A 21,307-nucleotide genomic window follows, 5' to 3' on the forward strand; every position below is an offset into this window, starting at 1 on the left:
CCAGCATCATCCTTTGTCTCCTAAATCTATAGCCACGATGCAGAGAGAATCTGCTGTTGTCTTTGCTGACAAAGTCCTGTCTTCTTTTTGCCTCGCGCTGTAATTGTGGCACATCAAGATTTAAATTGGACTCAGAGGTACAAGGTCTTAAAGAATTCATTTCGGCAACCAGGTGCGACTCTAACATCATGGACATCATGGATAATTCTCTTGATTGCGGCGTTGTCACTTATACATTCAGTCGGAGTCGGAGAGATGCTGTTTGAAACGTTACTAAAGACACTAAAAAGCACCTTGTCAAATTTTGAAGAATTCGTTTTATAATATGTTGAACATACTTTGTTATCTTACCTCAAATATCATGAAATCTTGCATTTTGTTTACACATTTGTTTTTACAACTGAATTATTTCAGATTATCCCTGATCACTAACTTAATAAAGGCATTGGTGACCGCTACTTGAACAGTGAAAAAATCTTGAAGCCCCATTGGCTTAAAGCCCTGTAGGGGCTTTATGCCAATGATTATAGCACAGGAAAGAAGAACAATTCTCACAATCATTGTCATGTTCCTCTGTCTACACAAGGATTTAGGCTTTCTTGCTCAACATGCCCAAATTCGCTTCGAATAGCTCTTTTTACTACACTTCATTTTAGAAACTAGCATATTCCGCAAGTGATATCATTGAAATATTCAAGCATTTTTTATGTTGATAATTTAAGGTGGCAACAGTAAATAAATTAAATTCGCAAAGTAGAGCGCACCATCGAACAGTTGCACCGTTTCTGTAACGAAAATTCAGGGATGCGCAAAGAAAGTTCACTTCAAATAAAAACGAATGCAGATCAATTTAAGGATGCTTACTCCCGGAAACTACAAACGTGTAGTTTTAGAAAAACCACCTATTACAGTGAGAGAATTCGGACGAACTATGACAGGCAAAAGTTAGCACACCTCATTCCGTCATTTGTAAATTCAAGCAGCATGGTTATCAGCATAGTGAACGAAAGTCGTTCAACAAGTTAAAAAAAATGATACACGCTTATCTACTCTCGCTTCAAACATGACATGTCTGTTTTGTTCTTCTGTATACGATTGCGCATCTCGTGAACTGTCTAGATATTGAAATTCCGCGCTTAGATAGTGCAATTCCGCGTCAATTTCGCGTCCCCAGGAAAGGAGAAAAATGTATAAGTATGCCATCTATCCCGCTAAGTGATGCGGTCTTTAAATACCTAAGCGCCACGAAGACATGTTGATACAAAGATTATCTGTTTTGTGTTGTTTTTTTTTACTTCACCTTTTTACTTGCAAAATATTTTTCTTAATACATTTCTGTTGAGAGTGGGCACCCGTGTTGTACACCTTGGTTTTCTAGTCCTCGTCTCACAGTGCACAGCTGAAATTAAGATTAACTCGCTTGTTTTTCGGAAGATAAACGCACTCCGCTTCAGGTAGCTGCTATGCTTCTTTGGGTTTTCACTGATGTTCATATGACATCATATCAGTGTTGTCTTTGCGGACTATAAGAAATGGGTTTGTTTTCATTACACTAAAGAGCCCAAGTTTTCAAAATTTGTCCTGTCGAAGTGCTCATACGTTCTCAATTTTATCCGGACTGTCGTGAAATTCATAGACAGGCCAGTGCTAATTGGCAAAAAAAGTAAACATTACCTGTAGGATGGCAGACTGGGCTAGTACGGTGAATTACGCGCAGTGCTTTAAACGCAGCGCAAAAGGGCGAGGCCAAACAAGCATCGTTTGTGTCTGCTTCTTTCTTGACCTCGTCCTTAGAGCTGTGTTAAAACGCCATGCATGTTACCAGGTTCGTGCTTTTAACTTCCGGTGTATTCCCCACCAAAATTATTGTGAGGATCTTACGGTGGTTATATAGTATTGTGAATCTTAACCTCTTCCCCGTAGGTAAGTTCATTTTCACGTCATTGGTGGAGCTTGTTTAAACAATTACTTAAACCAACAAGCCAGCGAGCACACTTTGTGACCATATAGATATACGTATTCTGACTAGAGGTGAAACTAATAAACGCGATTAGAAGAGGCGCTCCCGTGAATGCCGCTCACTTAATGCAGCAAAGCTTTAGAAGACATGCGTGTAGAAGCGAGCGTTTCGTCGGCCGTGACGAAGAACTTGGTAGAGATGCTCGGCTCTTCGGACTCTGTCGACGCTTTGTCGGCCGTGTGCCTGGCGACGTCGGACCTTCTCGCGTGTCTCTGCACGTCGCAGTGCGCGCTCCTCTTCTCCGGGGCAGTCGCGCGCGAAGGCGTATGTTTTTTGGACGCGGCTCCGACGCCTTGTTCGGGAGCTGCCGGTCTACAAGACGTCGACGTGCCGCTGCCCCAAGCCTGCTCGCCAGGCTTGATGGTCTCGTGGTTCGCATCAAGGCTGCCAAGCGAGCCTAGGGAACACCAACAAGACGGAAGAACATAAATCTGTGCTAGTCAGTAAGTATTCGATATAAAAAAATGAGATACAGGGTATGCAGATACGGACACTACAAGGAAGTCGGGACACCACGAACGCCTTGTGGTGTCCCGACAAACGCCTTGTTTGAACAAGACGTGCTTCTCTGGAAACATTCAAGACAGGCTATACAACATACCAAGGTAAAAATTGGTGTTTTCGCCCCAGTAACGTGGCGATGAGTACGATATCGAAAATATTTGCTGATAACGTGCGATAGTGGACTAGTTGGTACATGGTTAAAAAATTGAAAGACTGGAGAAAGATCGCCAACTTCCGCCAAGTTTATTCAGGGAAAGCACCCACAATATAAAGAAGCATTATAACATGCGCAAGCCCCCCCCTCCCCCCCCCCCCAAAAAAAAAAACTTACAGTACACTCGAATAGAATGATCAAAGATACGAGTGGCAGGAACAATTAAGGGTGTGAAGCGCTTTGTCTTTAAAGCTTTTCATATGACGCGTACGAAGCAGGTTTGTGTATGCGTTTTGTTTCAGTTCATATAACTACAGGATGTTCAACCAACAAGCCCACAACCCTATACTACTATTTTATGATAATGCCGTGAGGCTACTTTTGGTGCTTTGATGTTTGTTTACGCAAATAAGGAGCTCATGAGCGGCATCTCACAACTTTCTAAGGAAGGTGTCTTAGTAGTTCAAATATCTTTGTCTATAAACCTTGTGCAGTAAGACGTAATAGTATATTGTCGTGACCACCTACGAGCGAAGCTAAGAACTGAAACGGTCACCCTTTTTATGCAAAATTAAATACAGTCGAACGCCCCTTTCATTAAAGGAATATGCTGGTACTCTCAAAGCTCGTCGTTGCGCAACTCACTTCATTGTCCGAGTCATTCACCGTAACGCTCACAATATAGCCGAGACGTAAGAAAACAAATAGTTACATACGTCATTTCACTACATAAATACCTTTAGAGGAGTTTGATTTTACAACATATGCACCGGATTTCATAAAACTCGGCGGACAGCACTGTATCATGAGTGATACATCTCAGAGTATACTACATCCGTTGAAGCGACGAATCACCGAAATCTATATTCATTTTTGTTCATATTTAACGAGCGACAACGCTAGACGTGGGCATGTACCATGGGTGTGTTTTCTATGAATATGAGCAGCCACGCTGTCTACTGGAAAGGGCGCCAACAAAGCAAAATGGCACCTATCATATAGAAACAAAAAGTCAGTGAATTAAGCTCTCTTAACTAGCAATGTCTCCTCAAATGAATTTAACATTTGTATGTGTTATTGCTCATGTTTGGGGTCACTATATAACCGCAGCCAGTGTGGCGCGACTCATATTGAGCGTGAGTGGACCTAATGTCGCCAATATGCACTCTGGTGTACCTTTGTCTTCGCGGGATGAGCTTGGAGGCGGAGAGGAGCGTTCGCACGAACGCCTTTGGGTGCTCGAAGGCTCCTTCGGACTTGCTGGTCCGAGGCGCACTTCGGGGGCGGTTTTCGCCTTAGCGAAAGGCGTAGCGGCGACGGATCGCGGCGTGCGAATCGCCTCGCCGGCGCAGCTGGCCTGCACCTCCGCGTGCGTTCGCTCCTGTATCGTGTGCAGCGTCGAGCTTCGCTGCGCGTACGCCGCCTTCCAGGCGGCGATCTGCGACGTGGACATGTGCGACGGGCTGCTACACTCGGAGTCGCTGCTGCCCGGCTCCAGAGGTGGCGTTTGATCGCTGTACTGCTTTATCATTATCAGCACCAGCACCTGCGCAGGAGTGAACCATCGTCGTAGACACTAACAAATAAATAAATGAATAAATAAATAAATAAATAAATAAATAAATGAATAAATAAATAAATAAATATCAGGCGTTGTACGCGTCTAAACCAAGCTATTACGAAGACTGCAGATATCGATCCTGCACGTGAGGAACTAAAGTGCCCCCATATTATGGAATTTCGCGCTCGTACACGGACACAAATTTTATGCGGGATTACCACCAGCTGTTTCACATCTTCATCAAGTAGAGTTAGGTGGATGCAATGAGGTTTCAAAAAAAGTTGCAGGAGTGGAAGCTCTCACAATGCTTTGCCAGCAGTAGTGAAGCTAGCTTTTGCCCTCCAAAGATATCAGAAACGTGTTGTTTTCTTGTAGTGCCCATTTAGACATCAAGTAGTTTTGACCTGCTAGTCTAAAAGCTACGTTATTTGTTAATTAACAGATGGTTGTTCCTGATCAAAGAACTAACATAGACGAGTATCAGCGACTTCATCTTCAATAAAATTTGCCTAGAGAGGATTACTAAGAAAATCTAGTAAAGGACGCACTTTCAGCACTATCTGACAGAAAAGGTTGCCGCGTTAAATTCGATGGGCGTGCGAACAAAACGCTCCTTCCTCATCATGTACATCTTTGGGTAGGACTTCATTAGTGGACGATAATTTCCACACCAGCAATATTTTTAGGGGCGCAGCTCCTTAAAGCGGCACCCGTTCATCCCTCGTAGTAGTCGTAGTCGTAGTATGTAACCAGTCTTACGTTTTGACCTGAAAGGTGGTGCCGGTGGGAGATTTCTCCTGTGCGTTGTTGAACAATAGAAAATTCGCGTTAACTAAAAGCCGAATTCTGCTGTCTCTCATTCCCCATTAGCAGCCATTGGCATGTACATTGAGCACGATCTGACAAGAAAGGGTTGCTACGTTATACTCGCTGGGCGTAACGTCCTTGGTTTTAGAAAGGTTTAGCGAGCGTTGAGCCTCAGTGCCATGAATACAGTGAACTAGTATACCCCATGAACTCGAGGTGGTTAAAGATGGGAAGTAGACCCGAAGCGCAAGCCGTAAGAAAGTGTGCGTGTGCCACCTCTCGTTTAGTCCTTGAAATGTCCGATGGATGGCGGTGCTTCTATACGGGGAATATGTGATGAAAAGATGCGAGATGGTGGTACTTGGAGTGTTGAATAGAAGGACGAACGGACACACAGACAGATGCATGGACGGACGCATGGATGGCTGCACGGGTACATGGATGGATGCAGGGGCGGATGCATGGACGAAAGCAGGGACGGGCGCACAGATGGACGGGCGGACGCACGAACAGACGCACGCACGGACGGGCGGATGGACGCGCGGACGGTCACACAGACGGACACATTGACAGACAGAAGCAAGAACGAATGGACGGACCGATGCTTCGCCCCACCCTCAATCATTCACTCCGTGGATATGCTGCCATTTTTTTTGAAAACTTCCTTGGGTGGAAGCTGTAGGTAAATTGCATAGAGTTCCCTAAAATTAACTAAAGGGGATTCTGGCGTTGCTATCGTTCAGTGATTACGGGAATGATGGGTAGTACACATATTTGCCTATTGCGGGTGGCGAATCGTACTTTAGGCTTCGTTTATTGCTGGTTACGGTTTCGTTTTAAAGAAAAGAACGAACCCTTTTGAACTTCGCGACCTGATTTAAAAAGGTAAGCTTTGAAGAAATAAGGTAGCGAAGCACAACCGCTGAACAGTTGCTGATTTTTTGTTTCGTGAGAACACAGCTGCAAGCCACACGAACACACACGGAGCCAGAAGCCAGAAGTACGAACATTAGACAAATGTGTGTACCACCCATCATTCCCATGCTCGCTGAAGCGCCTTGCGTTGCAGCTCCCGTAGACATTAGCGCCACAGTTCCCTCTAGTGTACATTGGTAAACTCTATGGTAAATTGTGTCAGAAGACAATGGGGCGTCCACAGCAGCTGTGCGGACACAGGCGCCAGCCATTTGCGACGGACGCCTGCTTTCGCGGCATTGCTGTGGATGCCCGCGTAAAGCTGATCGATCAACGTATCGCTGATATTGAATGCATACGCATGCCTGCATGTTCTCAAGCAACACTCAAGCCTCTCTGTGGTTGCATCTGTTGTGCACCTGCGCAAGTATACAAAGGGATCGACAAGCAGTCGAGCGTGTATACGCTGTAGCAGTCACACTTGACGCACTCACTACCCTGCTCAGAGGTCCAAGAAGCTAACAGGTCCCAATTTCAAATTGCACCCACTCTACCACATCTCCTATCCGCCAACTTAAATGGTCAATACCAAGGCATATGCGAGCTGAGAAAAAAAGATCCCACGTACAGTGGGAATCGATGACATGTGAAGCACGAATTGGAAAGGTTTAATGTCACTTTAAAACCAGCTCAACGTTACGAGGTGGAAGTAAATGATGCCGTACATGACTTCCGTGTCATGATTATCATGTTTGGATGTGTTGTTTACCATCGTCATCTATTCACGTCATATGATACCGAATTTCAGTATATCTGGAGCTAGCGAAACCACTGTGAGCACGCTATGAGCGTGGTATGTTGGCATGTTCTTACATGACAGGCGTGTCAGGATTATCATGTTTGCACCAGTCATATACTTTCGTCATCCATTGACGTCACGTAACACCAAATTTGTTATAAGTGGAGCCAGCAAAACGGCCGCGAGCACGTCATGAAGGGCCTAATATGCTCCAATGTAGCGTTGACGCGCGCGCACGCTGGGCACAATGAAACTGCGTTAGGAAGATGCGAGCACTCTATAGTCTGACGCCAGGCGCGACTGGCGCGAAATGCGACAGGCTGCATTTCGCTCCGATGCTTTACCCAGACAACACTGCGTCTCCCTCTTTTCGTGACGGAGGGACGCCGGACGCTCTGAAACGCGCATGCGTCAAAGCAATGCAGCGTGGAGCACGCTTGCTAGTATATGGCAGGACCGGTGTATGACGTGGCTAGGCTGGCGTGACTCGAAGAAACGAACACCGGTGAGCACGCGCACCACGTCACGTCGAAATATATTGGCGCCTTCACTGTGGCATGTAGTCATGTTTTCGCATGACACACATTTCATGATTAGCGTGTTTGCACCAGTCACATACCTTCGTCATCCATTCCCGTACCGTAAAACCAAATTTGGTATAAGTGAAGCTAGCGAAACGGCCGCCAGCGCATTATTAGCGTGGCATATAGTCATGTTATATGACACGCATGTTATGATTTTCATGTTAGGGTCTATCGCTTGTGTTTGCGTTGCAATCATGTCATACTATGCCAGTTTTGCAACATGTCGTGAACGAAACCACCGCAAGAGCTGCAGGACAATGGAATGTAATTCATCACATCTATGTCATTATTTTCATGTTATGGCTAGTCAAATATGTTCTTCCTACAGTCATGTTATGTCATGCCAAGTTTGGTATCGATACCATTATCCAAACAGCCAGGAGAGCGATAAGTCGTAGGCGGCTAGATAGATAGATAGATAGATAGATAGATAGATAGATAGATAGATAGATAGATAGATAGATAGATAGATAGATAGATAGATAGATAGATAGATAGATAGATAGATAGATAGATAGATAGATAGATAGATAGATAGATAGATAGATAGATAGATAGATAGATAGATAGATAGATAGATAGATAGATAGATAGATAGATAGATAGATAGATAGATAGATAGATAGATACGTGCGATGTCGCCGAAGCGTGCCAAGAAATGCTTCGCATTTAAAAGTGAATAACGATTTAAAGTACTCGGTACTCTGTACTATATGGCAGTGATGAAAGCAGTCCCGGGACCTCATAATCGATGATGTGTTTTGTAGCACCTCTTCCGCATGATTACGTTAAGACAATAAAGAAAATGCGCTCTTCAATTACACGACAGAAAGCCCGCTAGAAGACTCGGGCTTGATCCCACGGAGTTTTTTATGTTCACCGAAACCCCGACGTTTCTTTTTACTTTATTTATCTGAATGTGGTTTGTCTGGCTGTAAGAATCAGACTGTTATCTTGCACCTATTGTGAGAATGTCGTAAGTAATAAACCATGGTGAGAATACCGAATGAAAAGAGAGGTCATTGAACTGAAGAGCAAGCGCTCACTTAACATTGCGTCAAACAGATCATGGCTGAGGCAATTACTATAAGCGATTATGATTAAAATAATGAAGACGACCAGCCACAATGAGCAAGTTACTATCGCAGAGCTCCGTGTGAAACCGGCACTTCATCCCGACCACGGCCGATCGTCTGTAAGCTGCGAGAAACAAGGGCCTCGTTCGTATAGTCTTTTCCAATCCATACTAAGGTAATTCAAAAAGTTCTCTTTAAAACTTCACGTGAACTTCAAGAGCTACTGCTAACAGTGTCTCTCTGTCGTAGCGTTGCAAAAATTAAGGACTCACTCAAAAAAGTTTGCAGCATGTCCACGGAGTGAATGATGGAGAGTGGGGCAAGCATTCGTCCGTCCATGCGTCCCTCTGTGTGACCGTCCATGCGTCTGTTCGTGCGCCCGTCCCTGCGTTCGTTCATAAATCCGCCCCTGCGTCCGTTCATGCGTCCATCCATGCATCTGTCTGTGTGTCCGCTCGTCCATCTATTCAACACTCCAAGTCCCACCATCTGGCATCTTTTTATCATATATTCCCCGTATAGAAGCACCGCCATTCAGTGGACATTCCAAAGACTAAACGAGAGGTGGCACACGCACACTTTCTTACGGCTTGCGCTTCGGGTCTACTTCCCACCTTCAACCACCTTGAGTTCATGGTATATACTAGTTCACTGTATTCATGGCACTGCGGCCCAATGCTCGCTAAACCTTTCTAAAACCAAGGAGGTTACGCTCAGCGAGTATAACGTAGCAACCTTTTCCTGTCAGATTGTGCTCAATGTACATGCCAGTGGCTGCTAATGTGAAATGAGAGACAGGAGGATTCAGCTTTTAATTTCTTACGGCTTGCGCTTCGTATCTGCTTCCCCCCTTTAACCACCTCGAATTCATTCATGGTATATACTAGTTCATTGTATTCATGGCCCTGCGGCTCAACGCTCGCTAAACCTTTCTAAAACTAAGGAGGTTACACCCAGCGAGCGTAATGTAGCAACCCTTTCTTGTCCGATAGTGCTCAATGTACGTGCCAATGGCTGCTAATGGGGATCGCAGCGTGCGCGTTGACTAAAAGCCGAATGCTCCTTCTCTCATTCCCCATTAGCAGCCATTGATTTGTACATTGAGCACTATTTTTTATTGTTAAACAACGCACATAAGAAATCTGTCACCGGCACCACCTTGGAGGTCAAATGTTATATTTTGCAGGTCAAAGCGTAAGACTGCTACATACTACGCGGGACGAACGAGTGCCACTATAAGGACCTTCGCCCCTAAAACGTACTTTTTCCATGATAGTTCGTCGTGCGATCGGCTTACGTACCTTAAATATTGTCGCAAGAAATATTTGAGGAAGTGAGGACTTCGAGTTGATTTTCTGTAAAGAGAGGGAATGTGCTCATATCAGCTTCACTTCGATATCTTAAAGCCATGCATTAGCAGCATATATAACCTTCACGAGTCATTTGATAGGGTAAATATTAACGTCTACTAGGAGGTAAATTATCAGTAAATTATCAGCACTTCTCAGCTTCATGATGATGTGCAATATATATATATATATATATATATATATATATATATATATATATATATATATTAGTATGGGCGCCGAAACCTTAATCCCATTAGGAGCAGGAAGCCTCGACGTGCACAACTAGCTTGAATCCCCACCACTGCAGAGACTGGCGTTGCAGTCGGCTTGGCGTTGCTTGCGAGTGCAATTCACCGCACGATGGCTTGCAAGTACTGATAGCTGGTCCCGATTCGTGGGTCGGAATACACACCTTGACATGTTATCTGGAGTTGAACGCCCCAAAACTACCATATGATTATGAGAGACGCCTTAGTCGAGGGCTCCGGAAATTTTGACCACCTGCGATTCTTTAACGGGCACCCAAATCTTAGCACACGGGCCTACAGCATTTTCGCCTCCATCGGAAATTCACCCGCCGCAGCCGGGATTCGATGCCGGGACCTGCGGGTCAGCAGCCGAGTACCTTAGCCACTAGACCACCGCGGCGGGGCAGGAACACACACCTTATTGCGATTAGTTCAAACTCAGTTAGCCCGTTATGCGTAGGTATTTCTTGTGCAAAAAGGTTCTGCCAAGTGGAGTAACGTAGCTTAACAAATCGAAACCTTTTCTTTTGCAGCCTAATTTATTTATTAGCTAGTCGGTCGATCGGTTGGTTACTTAGTGAGGAGTTAGTTAGCTAGAAGTGAAATTCGTGCACATACGTCTACAAAGGCCATGACCCTACGGGGGAACGATGGCTGTCTTCTGGTAGGGACGCCTTCAGTCGTGGTCTCGTAGTCCTGCGTGTACAGTCAAGTTTATCTTATAATGTGGGAGCGAAAAATGTCAAAAAATTCGTTCTGTTCATGCTGAAGCCTAAATGAATGCTTTCACACATAGCCTCCTTTATTTTCTGTGCCTGCGCTTTGCCGCCGGGATCAAAGGGAGCCGACCGTCAGGCTGAGTTCCCGCAATCACCACCAGGTGGCGCTGCCTTCCCCGAACCGGCTTGCTTTAGGAGCTCACGGGAATACACCAAATCAGGGAGTACAAGGTGATATGGGATGGACATCATTTGAGAGCAGGGAAGCTAGCAGCAAGATAAAATTTGAGAAGCGATTGAGAGAAATGGGGGAAGAGCGTTGGGCTAGGAAGGTTTTCAGCTACTTGTACATGAAGAATGTCGATACAAAATGGAGGAAGCGAACCAGGAACTTGACTGGTAAATACTTAGAAAACAGCAGGTGGCCAAACCAAAAAGAACTACCTGTTAAGAAAAAAGTGAAGGAAACGGAGACTGACATGTGGAGAATGGGCATGATTAAGAAGCCCGCACTAGAGATCTATCGAACTTTTAAGCAGGAAATTGCCAAGGAAAGGATCTATGATAATACTCGGGGTAGTTCTCTACTGTTTGAGGCCAGGACGGGAGTACTGCGAACCAAGACATATCGGGCCAAATACGAAGGGGTCGACACAGTATGCAGTGCGTGTGGAGAGGAAGAAGAAACTGCCGAACACTTGATAATGTTCTGTAAAGGGCTTCACCCTATAGTTCAGGATGATGGCGCAGAGTTTTTCAAAGCACAGGGATTTAGGGACAGCGAGGGCAAAATAGACTTTAAGCGGGTAGACTTAACTAGAAGGAGGTTATCTGATTGGTGGCTAAAGTCAAGGCACGAGTGAAAATTCAACCCCTCACTGCGAAGTACGAATCCTCAACTTCATTATTTAAAGGAAAAAAAAAAGATAAATGTAATGGTTAGTTCACTAAGTATTACGGCTAGGTGGCGTTAGCCGCCGCCCGATCTAAAGGGTACAGCCACATCCATCCATCCATCCATCCGGTAGAGCCTGTTCACTGACTCCGGTGCTACCGCCGGCACTGACGGGTGGGTCCTTCGTTGCGCGTTTGTAAGCGCGGCAAGCTTAAAAAAACAAAAGTGTGATACCACTCCTGTGTGCCACTTAAATATTTAGGAGAAAGCATATGCAAGAGAGAAAGAATAAGTACGCAAGATAGCACATTGAACAGAACACCATACCTTCAAGGAAACGGTAGAGAAACTTCTTTATAGCGTATTAATTCGTTGCCCTCGCTCAGGTTATCTGATAGCGCTATTAACGCTTCCCTCGGGAAATGTTCCGCAGCCTGCACAGCAATGACTGGTCGCCGCGTCACTGATCACCACGTCACTTCTCGGGGCTTTTGTCGAAGGCTGCAAGTAGCGCGGATATTCTTCGAATACGCTAGGCACCACACCTTTCATAAGCCTTCGTGTTTTACATCCTTGCTTAAAATCACAAGCAGCCAAATGACGACTGCACTCGGTTGAGTAGCAGGAAGTGGTGTTCGGCGTCCAATTGTCTCGTGAAATGACTTTTATCCACTTTTGCCGCAACTCCTCGTCGCTTGGAATTTCGTGGAATGAAATTCCTACTTCCTTCTTTTTGCTTGAAGACTTGCAACCGGGCACGCAACAGTACGCCATCGCACCTGACGCGGGTCATCACAGCCGAATGAACCACGGAGACTTGTGTGCGTAGGCCGCTGCACGAGACAGAAACGAGAGAAACCGTAAACTAACATTCCTGATTACTTAGCGAAATTCGCTGATAGGTGCGCGGAAAAGCCTCACGAGAAAGAAGCGCGAAAAATGATAGCAAAGCAGGAAACCGGCCCTGCAAACACGAGGTGCAAACGACGTTGTTTGTTTACACGCACTCACTTATTGCCGCGTGTCATCTGTTCACGCAACACAATGAAGCAACAGTTAAATATCATACTTGTTGAAAGTACTACGCTGCGAAGATAGGTGCGCGGAAAAGTATTGCCAGAAAGATGCGCGAAAAATGATAGCCGCGCTTGACAACGGCCGTGCAAACGCGGGGTACAAACGACGTTGTTTGTTTATACGCACTCAGTTAATGCCGCGTGTCATCTGCTCACGCAACACAATGAAGCAACAGTTACAATTATACTTGCTGAAAGTACATCGTACCGTTTTGGTCGTAAATAATTGGTGTTGCAAACGTATGCGACACGAACAAAGGTTTCCTGGAGATGCGTCGCCGTGGCTGAATGCGCCGACTCGATTCTGGGATGCGAGCGCCCCTGGCGGACAGCAGACGCAAAAAGAGAGGAGGATGCGGGAGGCGGCCGAACGGGCCCGGCGGACTGACTGCGCGGGCACAGAAAATAAAGGAGGCTATGTTTCACACGTATGCGGGGTGCATGTCTCACCGTATCGAGGCTGTCGCTTCCTGCGCGATATCTTTCCATCAAGTTGCCTTGCATGTAATCCAACGACGGCATTGTCTGTAGATAGAACAAAGGAAATGGCATCTCAGAGAGGTTGTAATGTGCTGTTTAGGGTGGTATAGCTGCTAAGAATTATTACAGCTAAGCTCGCAATTGCTCAATCTCTTGGAACTTTTATATTTTAATAATGATGCTAATATTATTATAACGTGGCTGATCTACCTCAATAGGAATTGATATTACACGAAAGTGATACGTGTCTTTACAGAGATGGTTGCACGTTTATTGTGCATTGTTTGAGCAACAGCAGCACATTGCAAAGTCACGTTAATAACAGCAAGTGGCTCGATATACTTGCAGCGCACACCCCAAGCAGAGAGTACTCATGAAATTAGCATACACATGACGAGCACGAAACTAACAACTGTCACAGCTCGACACTTAAAGCGCGCTGTACAAACTGAAAGACGCTCGAAATGAGTGCGCAAGTAAACACAGGACAAGCGCAAACAACTGTCACAATTCTTCCCGCGTCGTGTGTCATCGGTGCACTCTTTTTGTAAACGCGGCCACGGCAGCGTCCGAAGTCACCTTCATCTCCCGAATCACGAGTATAATAAGCACGCGCGCGCATGAAAGACCCCGCTCTGTGGAGGCGACGACCATTAGAATAGGTCAAATGCGAGACCATCGTGCCATCCCGCCACATATAACTAAAACGCGCTCAAGTTTCGAAGCTCTGAGGCTTGCCAAATGGTGTATTGTGAATATAAATGGCTTGCCGTTAGTTCTCCACACTGCGTTCACTCCGAGGCGTATAGCGGTTAGCACCGCACGCTGAGAATTGAGAGGTTGCTGGCTCTATTTTGCACATATGCTTGCCTTCTGTTTTTGTTTTTTGAATCTCTTAGTATATATTTTCAACGTCTCTTCTGCGATGGAGGTACGTCAGCGAATAAGTGGTGGACCCCTGCATAAAACACTTTCGTGTTTATAATAATAATAATAATAATAATAATAATAATAATAATAATAATAATAATAATAATAATAATAATATTATTATTATTATTAATAATAATAATAGTAATAATAATAATAATAATAATAATAATAATAATAATAATAATAATAATATAATGATGTTGGTTTTTACGTGCAAAAACTACTCTATCATTAGCAGGCATGGCGTAGTGCAGATCTTCAGAAATTTCGATCATAGCGTGCTCTATAATGTGCATTGACACCATACAATGCCCAAGCATCTGGGATTTTGCTTCCATATAAACGCAACTGTGGCAGCAGGGATCGAATCCGGGACCTTCGAGCCAGAATCCGAGAACTGTAGCGATCTATAAAATAGCGCGAATTTAGGTGATAAGAATAAACAGTCACACACAAACACAGGCTATGAATCGCGACATTTGGGCTGATGTTCTGTAGATAATGCGCAACAAGCTACAGCGAGCCGGCATACCTATGAAGCAAATGTTCTTATAATGACGTCATAGCTGCATATGTTGTCTCTTGGCGAGTTTAAAGACTTTAAGGTTTCGATCAATCGATGGGCCAATCGACTGATGGAACTAGAAGATCCAAACCATGATATGATTACGAGAGGCGCCATAGTGAAGGGCTCGGGAAATTTTTGACCACCTGGGATTCATTAACGGGCATCCAAATCTAAGTAAATGGTCCTCGAACATTTTCGCATTCATTGAAAATGCAGCCTCCGCAGCCGGGATTCAATCCCGCGACCTGCGGGTCAGCAGTCGAGCAATAACCACTGGACCACCATGGCGGGTACTTCGACGTCTCTCCTTGCTTTGGTTGTATTCGAAATGTTTGATACGCAGTACATCATCAAAAAAAGGAATCGACTACGTGATTCAGTCCTTTGGCTGAATAATTAGAACACGCGTACTTTACTATGAAGACTCAGTGATAAAAAAAAAGATGACTAAAAAATGCAGCATAGTTACACGTCATACTATTGTACGATGTTGTACAATGTACTAGGTACAAATTACTATTGTACAACACCTTCGCAGTTGGTGCGAGCGTTGCGTCGGGTCCACCCTCTCAGGTATATAATGTTTGGCATAGTACAAGGGGAATATAATTTCCAGAAAAATAAGTAGACCACTGAATTAACATTCGATGATTTTAACTGCGTCAAAATTATAAACTTTGCTTTTTCATGAACCACGTAACTGCTTAGTGCTTTAAAATCACTTAAGTATGAGTTGCGGTTGTTAAAGTACAATAAAGTGACTGAAATTGCTGGGGATGTACTTTCCTTGATCTAGATGACATCCTTCTGCCCTTCACATATATTTTATAGCTGTAGATTGATAAAGTACATATTCATAAGCAGGTAATGCCACTACATGGCTGAGCGAAAATAAAGAAGGATAAAAGATAAATGGCCAGCTTACGTCTTCACTCGTGGTCTCCGCGTGGACTTGCAGGGCCCTGTAGCTCTTGTAAACAAACATAAGTTTGATCGAGACTGTTTGCACTTGCCTTATCGGGCCATATAGCACACTTCTTCTTAAAAGAAGAGGCGCTAATTTAGACACCACGATAGCGAGACAAGAAATATAGTGCCGCTCCATATAGTTGTCACGTCGGCTCACTTTCGTAGCGTTTAAATTTCCGCCTTCCCTTTGAATATGCTTTACCGATTTGCCACTAAAAAAGTGCTTCTAATAACAGGACACTCGGCTCGTGATCAGAAAGGCAAATATGCATATGGGCTTAGTGATCGATTTTAGCAGGTCTCGGAGAAGCGCTCGCATAAAATTTCCTAAATAATTTGACCACTGGGCTTGCACCTGACGCCACTCACAACTATCAAATTTAACAGTTTCGAGCATATATAAGTCGGCAGGTGGGTCTACCGGTAATAGGGAAGATAGTGCTACATTCCACCACGTTACATAATTAAGGCCGTTAAATAATTCTGAGCTCATCAGCTTCGTACTCGATGTTTTGTAGAATAAATTTATCTTGAATTGTCTGTCCGTCATTGGTAAAAATTGAACCAACTACTTTCACATAAGACTGCGCATCAATGCAAAAACAAAAATCACTATAGGGCAGTTTTTTTATTACAATTGTATTGCAAATGTAGTAATGTGCGGTTTCTTCGAAGTCATGTTGTCACGGGAATCACAAAATTTGTGATTGACATATCGAGAACTGCTACTGCCTCATGTTACCTGGTGCGCTAAACATTACATCATAAACGCTTCAATTGTGTCGTCACATTAGCTTCCCGCGATCTATAGCTTGTGATCGAACTTATCGTTTGTCTATGCTATTCCTGGGACACTGTAACTTTACCTACCTCCTTTCCCTCGTCAACTACAGAGCGCCCAGGTGTCGTAAGGCCTCGGCTGTTAAGCTTCAATACGAGTACTCATAAGGCTTTGTGTTCCTAGGTGCTCAAGGCACGCAAACAGTGTACGCATCGGGAGGCTCGAGTTTGACGCACGCGCAGCGTCGGTAACGTGTGACGAATGCGCGTGCAAAGCGCTGTGTGTCTATACTTCTGAAGGTATCTGTTGTCCTAGACACATATGCATCTTCTCACAGAGGATATTTAACTAAAAAATACACCGGAGCGTTCACTCATTACAATAAATTTTGTCCAAAGGGATAATGTCAAGTAGTGACATAATGTAGCCGTTTCGCGTCACAGGAATGGTGAGAGGTGTGACGTGAGGAGCACTGACAGTCAAGGTATTGTTTCGAAACGTTTTTCTTAACGTTGATAGGCAAGGTAAGTCATCACATGAAATATCTACGCTGACGTTTAAAGTCATTACAATGCGCTCCTTGAAACAAATTGCAAAAGTGAATCACACCACTTTTGTTGTAAGAGCATCGCTACATACGCCTAGCCCACGTTTAGTAACATTATTATCCGTAGAAGTTTGTCCTAGCCAGACTGGTAGTTCTCAAGTATATTTGCTTTGTGACTTTCAAGAAGTCACCGACTTTGTTTCACTGGCTTTGTCTGAGAAAACCTGGATCGGTAACATCACGCCCAGCCTATTCGGCGAGTCAGCGCTCGTATTTATGCAAATAAACTTTTGCAAACGCCCTTCATACTTTCTGCCAACTTTTTTAACCATTCGTTAATAAACATTAGACTCGTTAAGCTCATCCGGTTGTACGAAGCTTTTATCACCGCTTAGTGTATAAACAACAACCGTCTACTTTTCAGATTTCACTGGAGAAGTGCACGTGCTTTAAAATATCACCGACATGCAGCTGCGCAAAATAAAACCTTTACAAGAGCCTACGCGCCACGTAAGAAAAAAATAGGTAAGACGCACGAACTTTATTTCTATACAAAAAAACATACGCGAATGGATTAAGAAAGAATGGTTGAAATGTGCGCGTAACTTGTAAAACAACTATTTTTTTTCTGAAGCATGTACAGAGATAAAAAAAGCCTTTCAATGCCTTGTGACGGCATGCGTGTGACTTGTGGTCCTAGAAACACAACACAAAGAGCTACACCTTTTTTGTTGCCCTTGAATTTAGCCGTTGTTGCAGCATAGAGTAAAGTGATCCATTTGCGCAGCCATTCTCTTATTTCACTTCTTTGACCCTTGGTGCCCATCTGTAACCACGATTATTGTTTTTCTTCCATAATACGGAGCACCTAAAAAATAGGCGAGTGCACGACGCGTAAAGAACGGGAACGTGATGTATACAGTGAGCGTAAAAGAAATGCCTAATAGACTTGGCATCACCTATATATACGACTCTGCTGATTTCAACATGAAACACACCTTTAGGAAGGAAGGCACTGAATGTTAATAACGTCACTGCGGTGACTCAATGCAACACTTTTTTTTTAACTTGAAAGCTTGCGGGATTACGTGAGAACACGTTCTATATATACATCGTTGCATCGCCTGAAGTTACAGAGTGGAATTTTCCAGTGATGGCAATGTGCGAAACACGCTTGAAGGACTGGTGATGAATTCTCGATTCATCCATGAAAGCAAGAAAAAAATCGAATATATTTGTGTTAAAACAGGATGGATAAATCCATACAGGTGAATATTTTAGCAACGCTACAGCATGTGCATATCGCAAACGGATGGCCCAATTGGCTAATGAGTATCAGCTTAGTCACCCTGCACTCACAACGCAGTTGAACAGCATAGAATAGAATAGAATTTTTGTTGTTTCATCACTATGCAGTGCGATAGGAGGAGAAGGGAAAATCCATTTAAATGGCTTGAGGGAGTCATTCGCCCCCGTACAAAGACAGCAGCTCAGTTTCAGGCATGTTCTTAACAGTGTGACACTTTAACACTGACAATAATACTTTAAAACTTCCGCTGTAACATAGTAACAGTTAACATTGTTATTCATAGTTTGCATTTCTATACAGTGGAACAATTTTACAAAATGAGCCTAAGTTGAGAACAGATCATACAAATCAGACAATTTTACACCAGGAATATCAATTTGCTTATTGATATAACCATTTATTTGATGATTGCAAGACTGAAGTCAATAGTCGTGGTTTTGTTTTTCGTGTGCGTGAGCGTACATGCAATGTGTGTGTGTGTGTGTGCGTGTGTGTGTGCGTGCATGTGTTGCAGTCTCTCTCTCTCTCTGTGTGTGTGTGTGTGTGTGTGTGTGTGTGCGTGTGTGCGTGGGTGCGTGCGTGCGTGCGTGCGCGTGTGTGTGTGCGTGCGCGCGCGTGTGTGTGTGTGTGTGTGTGTGTGTGTGTGTGTGTGTGTGTGTGTGTGTGTGTGTGCGTGCGTGCGTGCGTGCGTGCGTGCGTACAACTTCTTGCCTCGTACCTCATCAGTTACAGACTTGACCAGGTAGTGCAGCGCTATGTCGCAAATGAAGGTGACGACGACGTCGAATGCGTTCCAGAGAAGGAAGACCCTGACGCAGACTTGGTTTCCCTGAAAGGTTTGCAATTCAACTGCTTTCAGCGAGCAAGCACAGTGGATGTGTCATAAACTCGGCGGAAAAGTGAAAAGACACCAACCAATCGATGTATCTTACTGCATTGAGTTAAAGTCGGACTTTGTGAGTGGGCATCATGGTAACTGTTTTGTATTTGTTCTGAACAATCCAGATATAACCTTTTATGTGATCGAACGCGCGGACAACAACAGGCGTCATGCTAAAGAACATGAAGTTCACCCAAAATGGCGCACACACAATAGTGTGATGGCTAGCGGAGCACCATGGCTACAAGAGGTTTTAGCCACTTTATCTGAACTTCCACGTGAAGTTCGACAACTTTTTCGAGTATATACTTCAGCAAGAGCAGCAAGTAGTGAGCTGAAGTACTTCAAGAGGCCCCAATTATGAGGAAACAACAAATTTGTCTGGAAAATACCACAATAATGAACTGATTTTGCTGGCTTGCTATCTTAGTGTACGTCAATCGTGAGTCAATCGTGAGTACGTCAATCGTGAGTCAATCGTGAGCCATTGTATCGCTGTAGGAGACAACCAGTGAACTGGCTAACGCCGAATGGTTCTTTAGAAAACAAACTTCCACACTGCTACAAGTGCTTGAATGCCAAAGCAAACGAGTCGGCGCTTAGCTAACGTCACTCACGGTGCATTGCGAGCAGAGAAAGACCACGTCGGAGATGCAGCAGAGTGTGGACGAGACTACGGTGACGTACAACACGGCCGCCAAGGTTGCTAGTGCTGGAAAGGGACAGAGCAAGCTCACGTGTTTTCCTCAGATGCGTTGCACTCTTATTGAACGACGATTGTCTTCACACAAATAAGCGCAAAATATATTTCTTGAATGAGTGTGAGCGAGCTCTACGTTTCTCTCCAACCTACATGCTCAGAAGTGCCCTCCACCATGCGTTCATTGCCGAACGGCTGCTTCTGTGAAACAGCCGCAGACTAATACCTCCCGCAGCGATATCTTTCACACGTCTCAATTTCCCTTTCGGCATACTTAAGCAACACTGTTGCTATGTCTCGTTAAATTAAAAAAATAAAAATATTCGGTCGACTTCTAAATGAATTCTCCAATCGAAAAGATATCACTCAGCAACGACTATCAGGTTCACATTAGTAATGTTTTGGATATTTGAACACGTAAAATTTATTAGGGCATTACATGCATTGTTGTAGGGGACAAAAAGAACGTTGCTGGCAACAAGAAGGAAACCACGTCTTTTGACAGCAAATAATGGCGTTCTAGCTGGACATTAAGCGAAGGCTCACCTCCAAAAGTTTTCGAAGATTCTCTTCGCATGTTAACCCGGAGGCGATGCCCTTCGGCAAGCGATTGCGAGTTTTCCAAAATTAAATAACAGTTGGTGCACTGAAAAACATCAAAAAAAGTAAGCGATTAACTTTTCTAGAAAGCATTTTTTCTGCGTATTTTTTTTTTAAATTTCATTCAGCAGAAACAACAGGTAAAAAATGAGAAAAGGTGAGACATTTTATTATCTCATTTCCTGATGTTTACGAATACCCCACGCAGTCTGGCAAATAAACGTTTGTAAGTGGCCCACTTTCTTCACAACAAAATTTAATTACGGCCAGTAGTTATGTTTATCTCCAGGATAAAACCATGAGGATCTGCGATAAGCCAGCTGTGTTGAAGCGGAAATTCGCGACACATTTTTATGCCATGGGCATGATTGATTTGCTACTTCCCTTCGTCAAGCTGTTCGCAATTCACAGATTAGCCATGTACGTCAGCGCACACGTAATCTTGGTATACTCGCGCTAGCAGTGAAAAAATATCAGTCATAAATGAAAGACGTATCTGGTTTTACAACGATGCCCACAGACGTGGGTTGCTAGCTACCTGACGACCGTGTGCAACCTCGTTAACATTGCTCTCCTTCCTTAGAATTTCACTTTTCTTCTCTCTCGTCTTCCACTCGTATAGGCTTAACTTTACACTTGAGAATTATATGCGGGTGGCGATCGACGATTGTTGATGTTTCACGTCCCAAAAACCACCCTTACGATTATGAAAGACGCCGTAGGGGAGGGCTTCAGAAATTTCGATCACCCGAGGTTCCTTAACGTGCACCTAAATCTAAACACACGGCATTTTCGCCTGCATTGCAAACGTGACTGCCACGGCCGGGATT

General features: G+C 44.2%; 1 protein-coding gene across 1 annotated transcript in view; it reads right to left on the reverse strand.

Moving 5' to 3' along the window:
- LOC142794004 (uncharacterized) overlaps positions 1–20,534 on the reverse strand; it is a 35,086-nt gene extending 14,552 nt beyond the window's left edge. Inside the window, exons 1-9 of the mRNA XM_075885836.1 lie at positions 20,424–20,534; positions 19,795–19,889; positions 19,016–19,126; positions 15,617–15,661; positions 13,161–13,235; positions 10,639–10,716; positions 9,722–9,775; positions 3,855–4,224; positions 2,365–2,417 (exon numbers count right to left, since the gene is read on the reverse strand). Of these exons, the coding sequence (XP_075741951.1) occupies positions 2,365–2,417; positions 3,855–4,224; positions 9,722–9,775; positions 10,639–10,716; positions 13,161–13,235; positions 15,617–15,661; positions 19,016–19,126; positions 19,795–19,889; positions 20,424–20,454 (912 nt within the window). The 5' untranslated portion in view covers positions 20,455–20,534. The remainder of the gene's footprint in view (positions 1–2,364; positions 2,418–3,854; positions 4,225–9,721; positions 9,776–10,638; positions 10,717–13,160; positions 13,236–15,616; positions 15,662–19,015; positions 19,127–19,794; positions 19,890–20,423) is intronic.
- Between the last annotated feature and the right edge of the window lie 773 nt (positions 20,535–21,307).

Source organism: Rhipicephalus microplus, chromosome 2 (genome assembly GCF_043290135.1).
Source record: "Rhipicephalus microplus isolate Deutch F79 chromosome 2, USDA_Rmic, whole genome shotgun sequence".
Taxonomy (NCBI): Eukaryota; Metazoa; Arthropoda; class Arachnida; order Ixodida; family Ixodidae; genus Rhipicephalus; species Rhipicephalus microplus.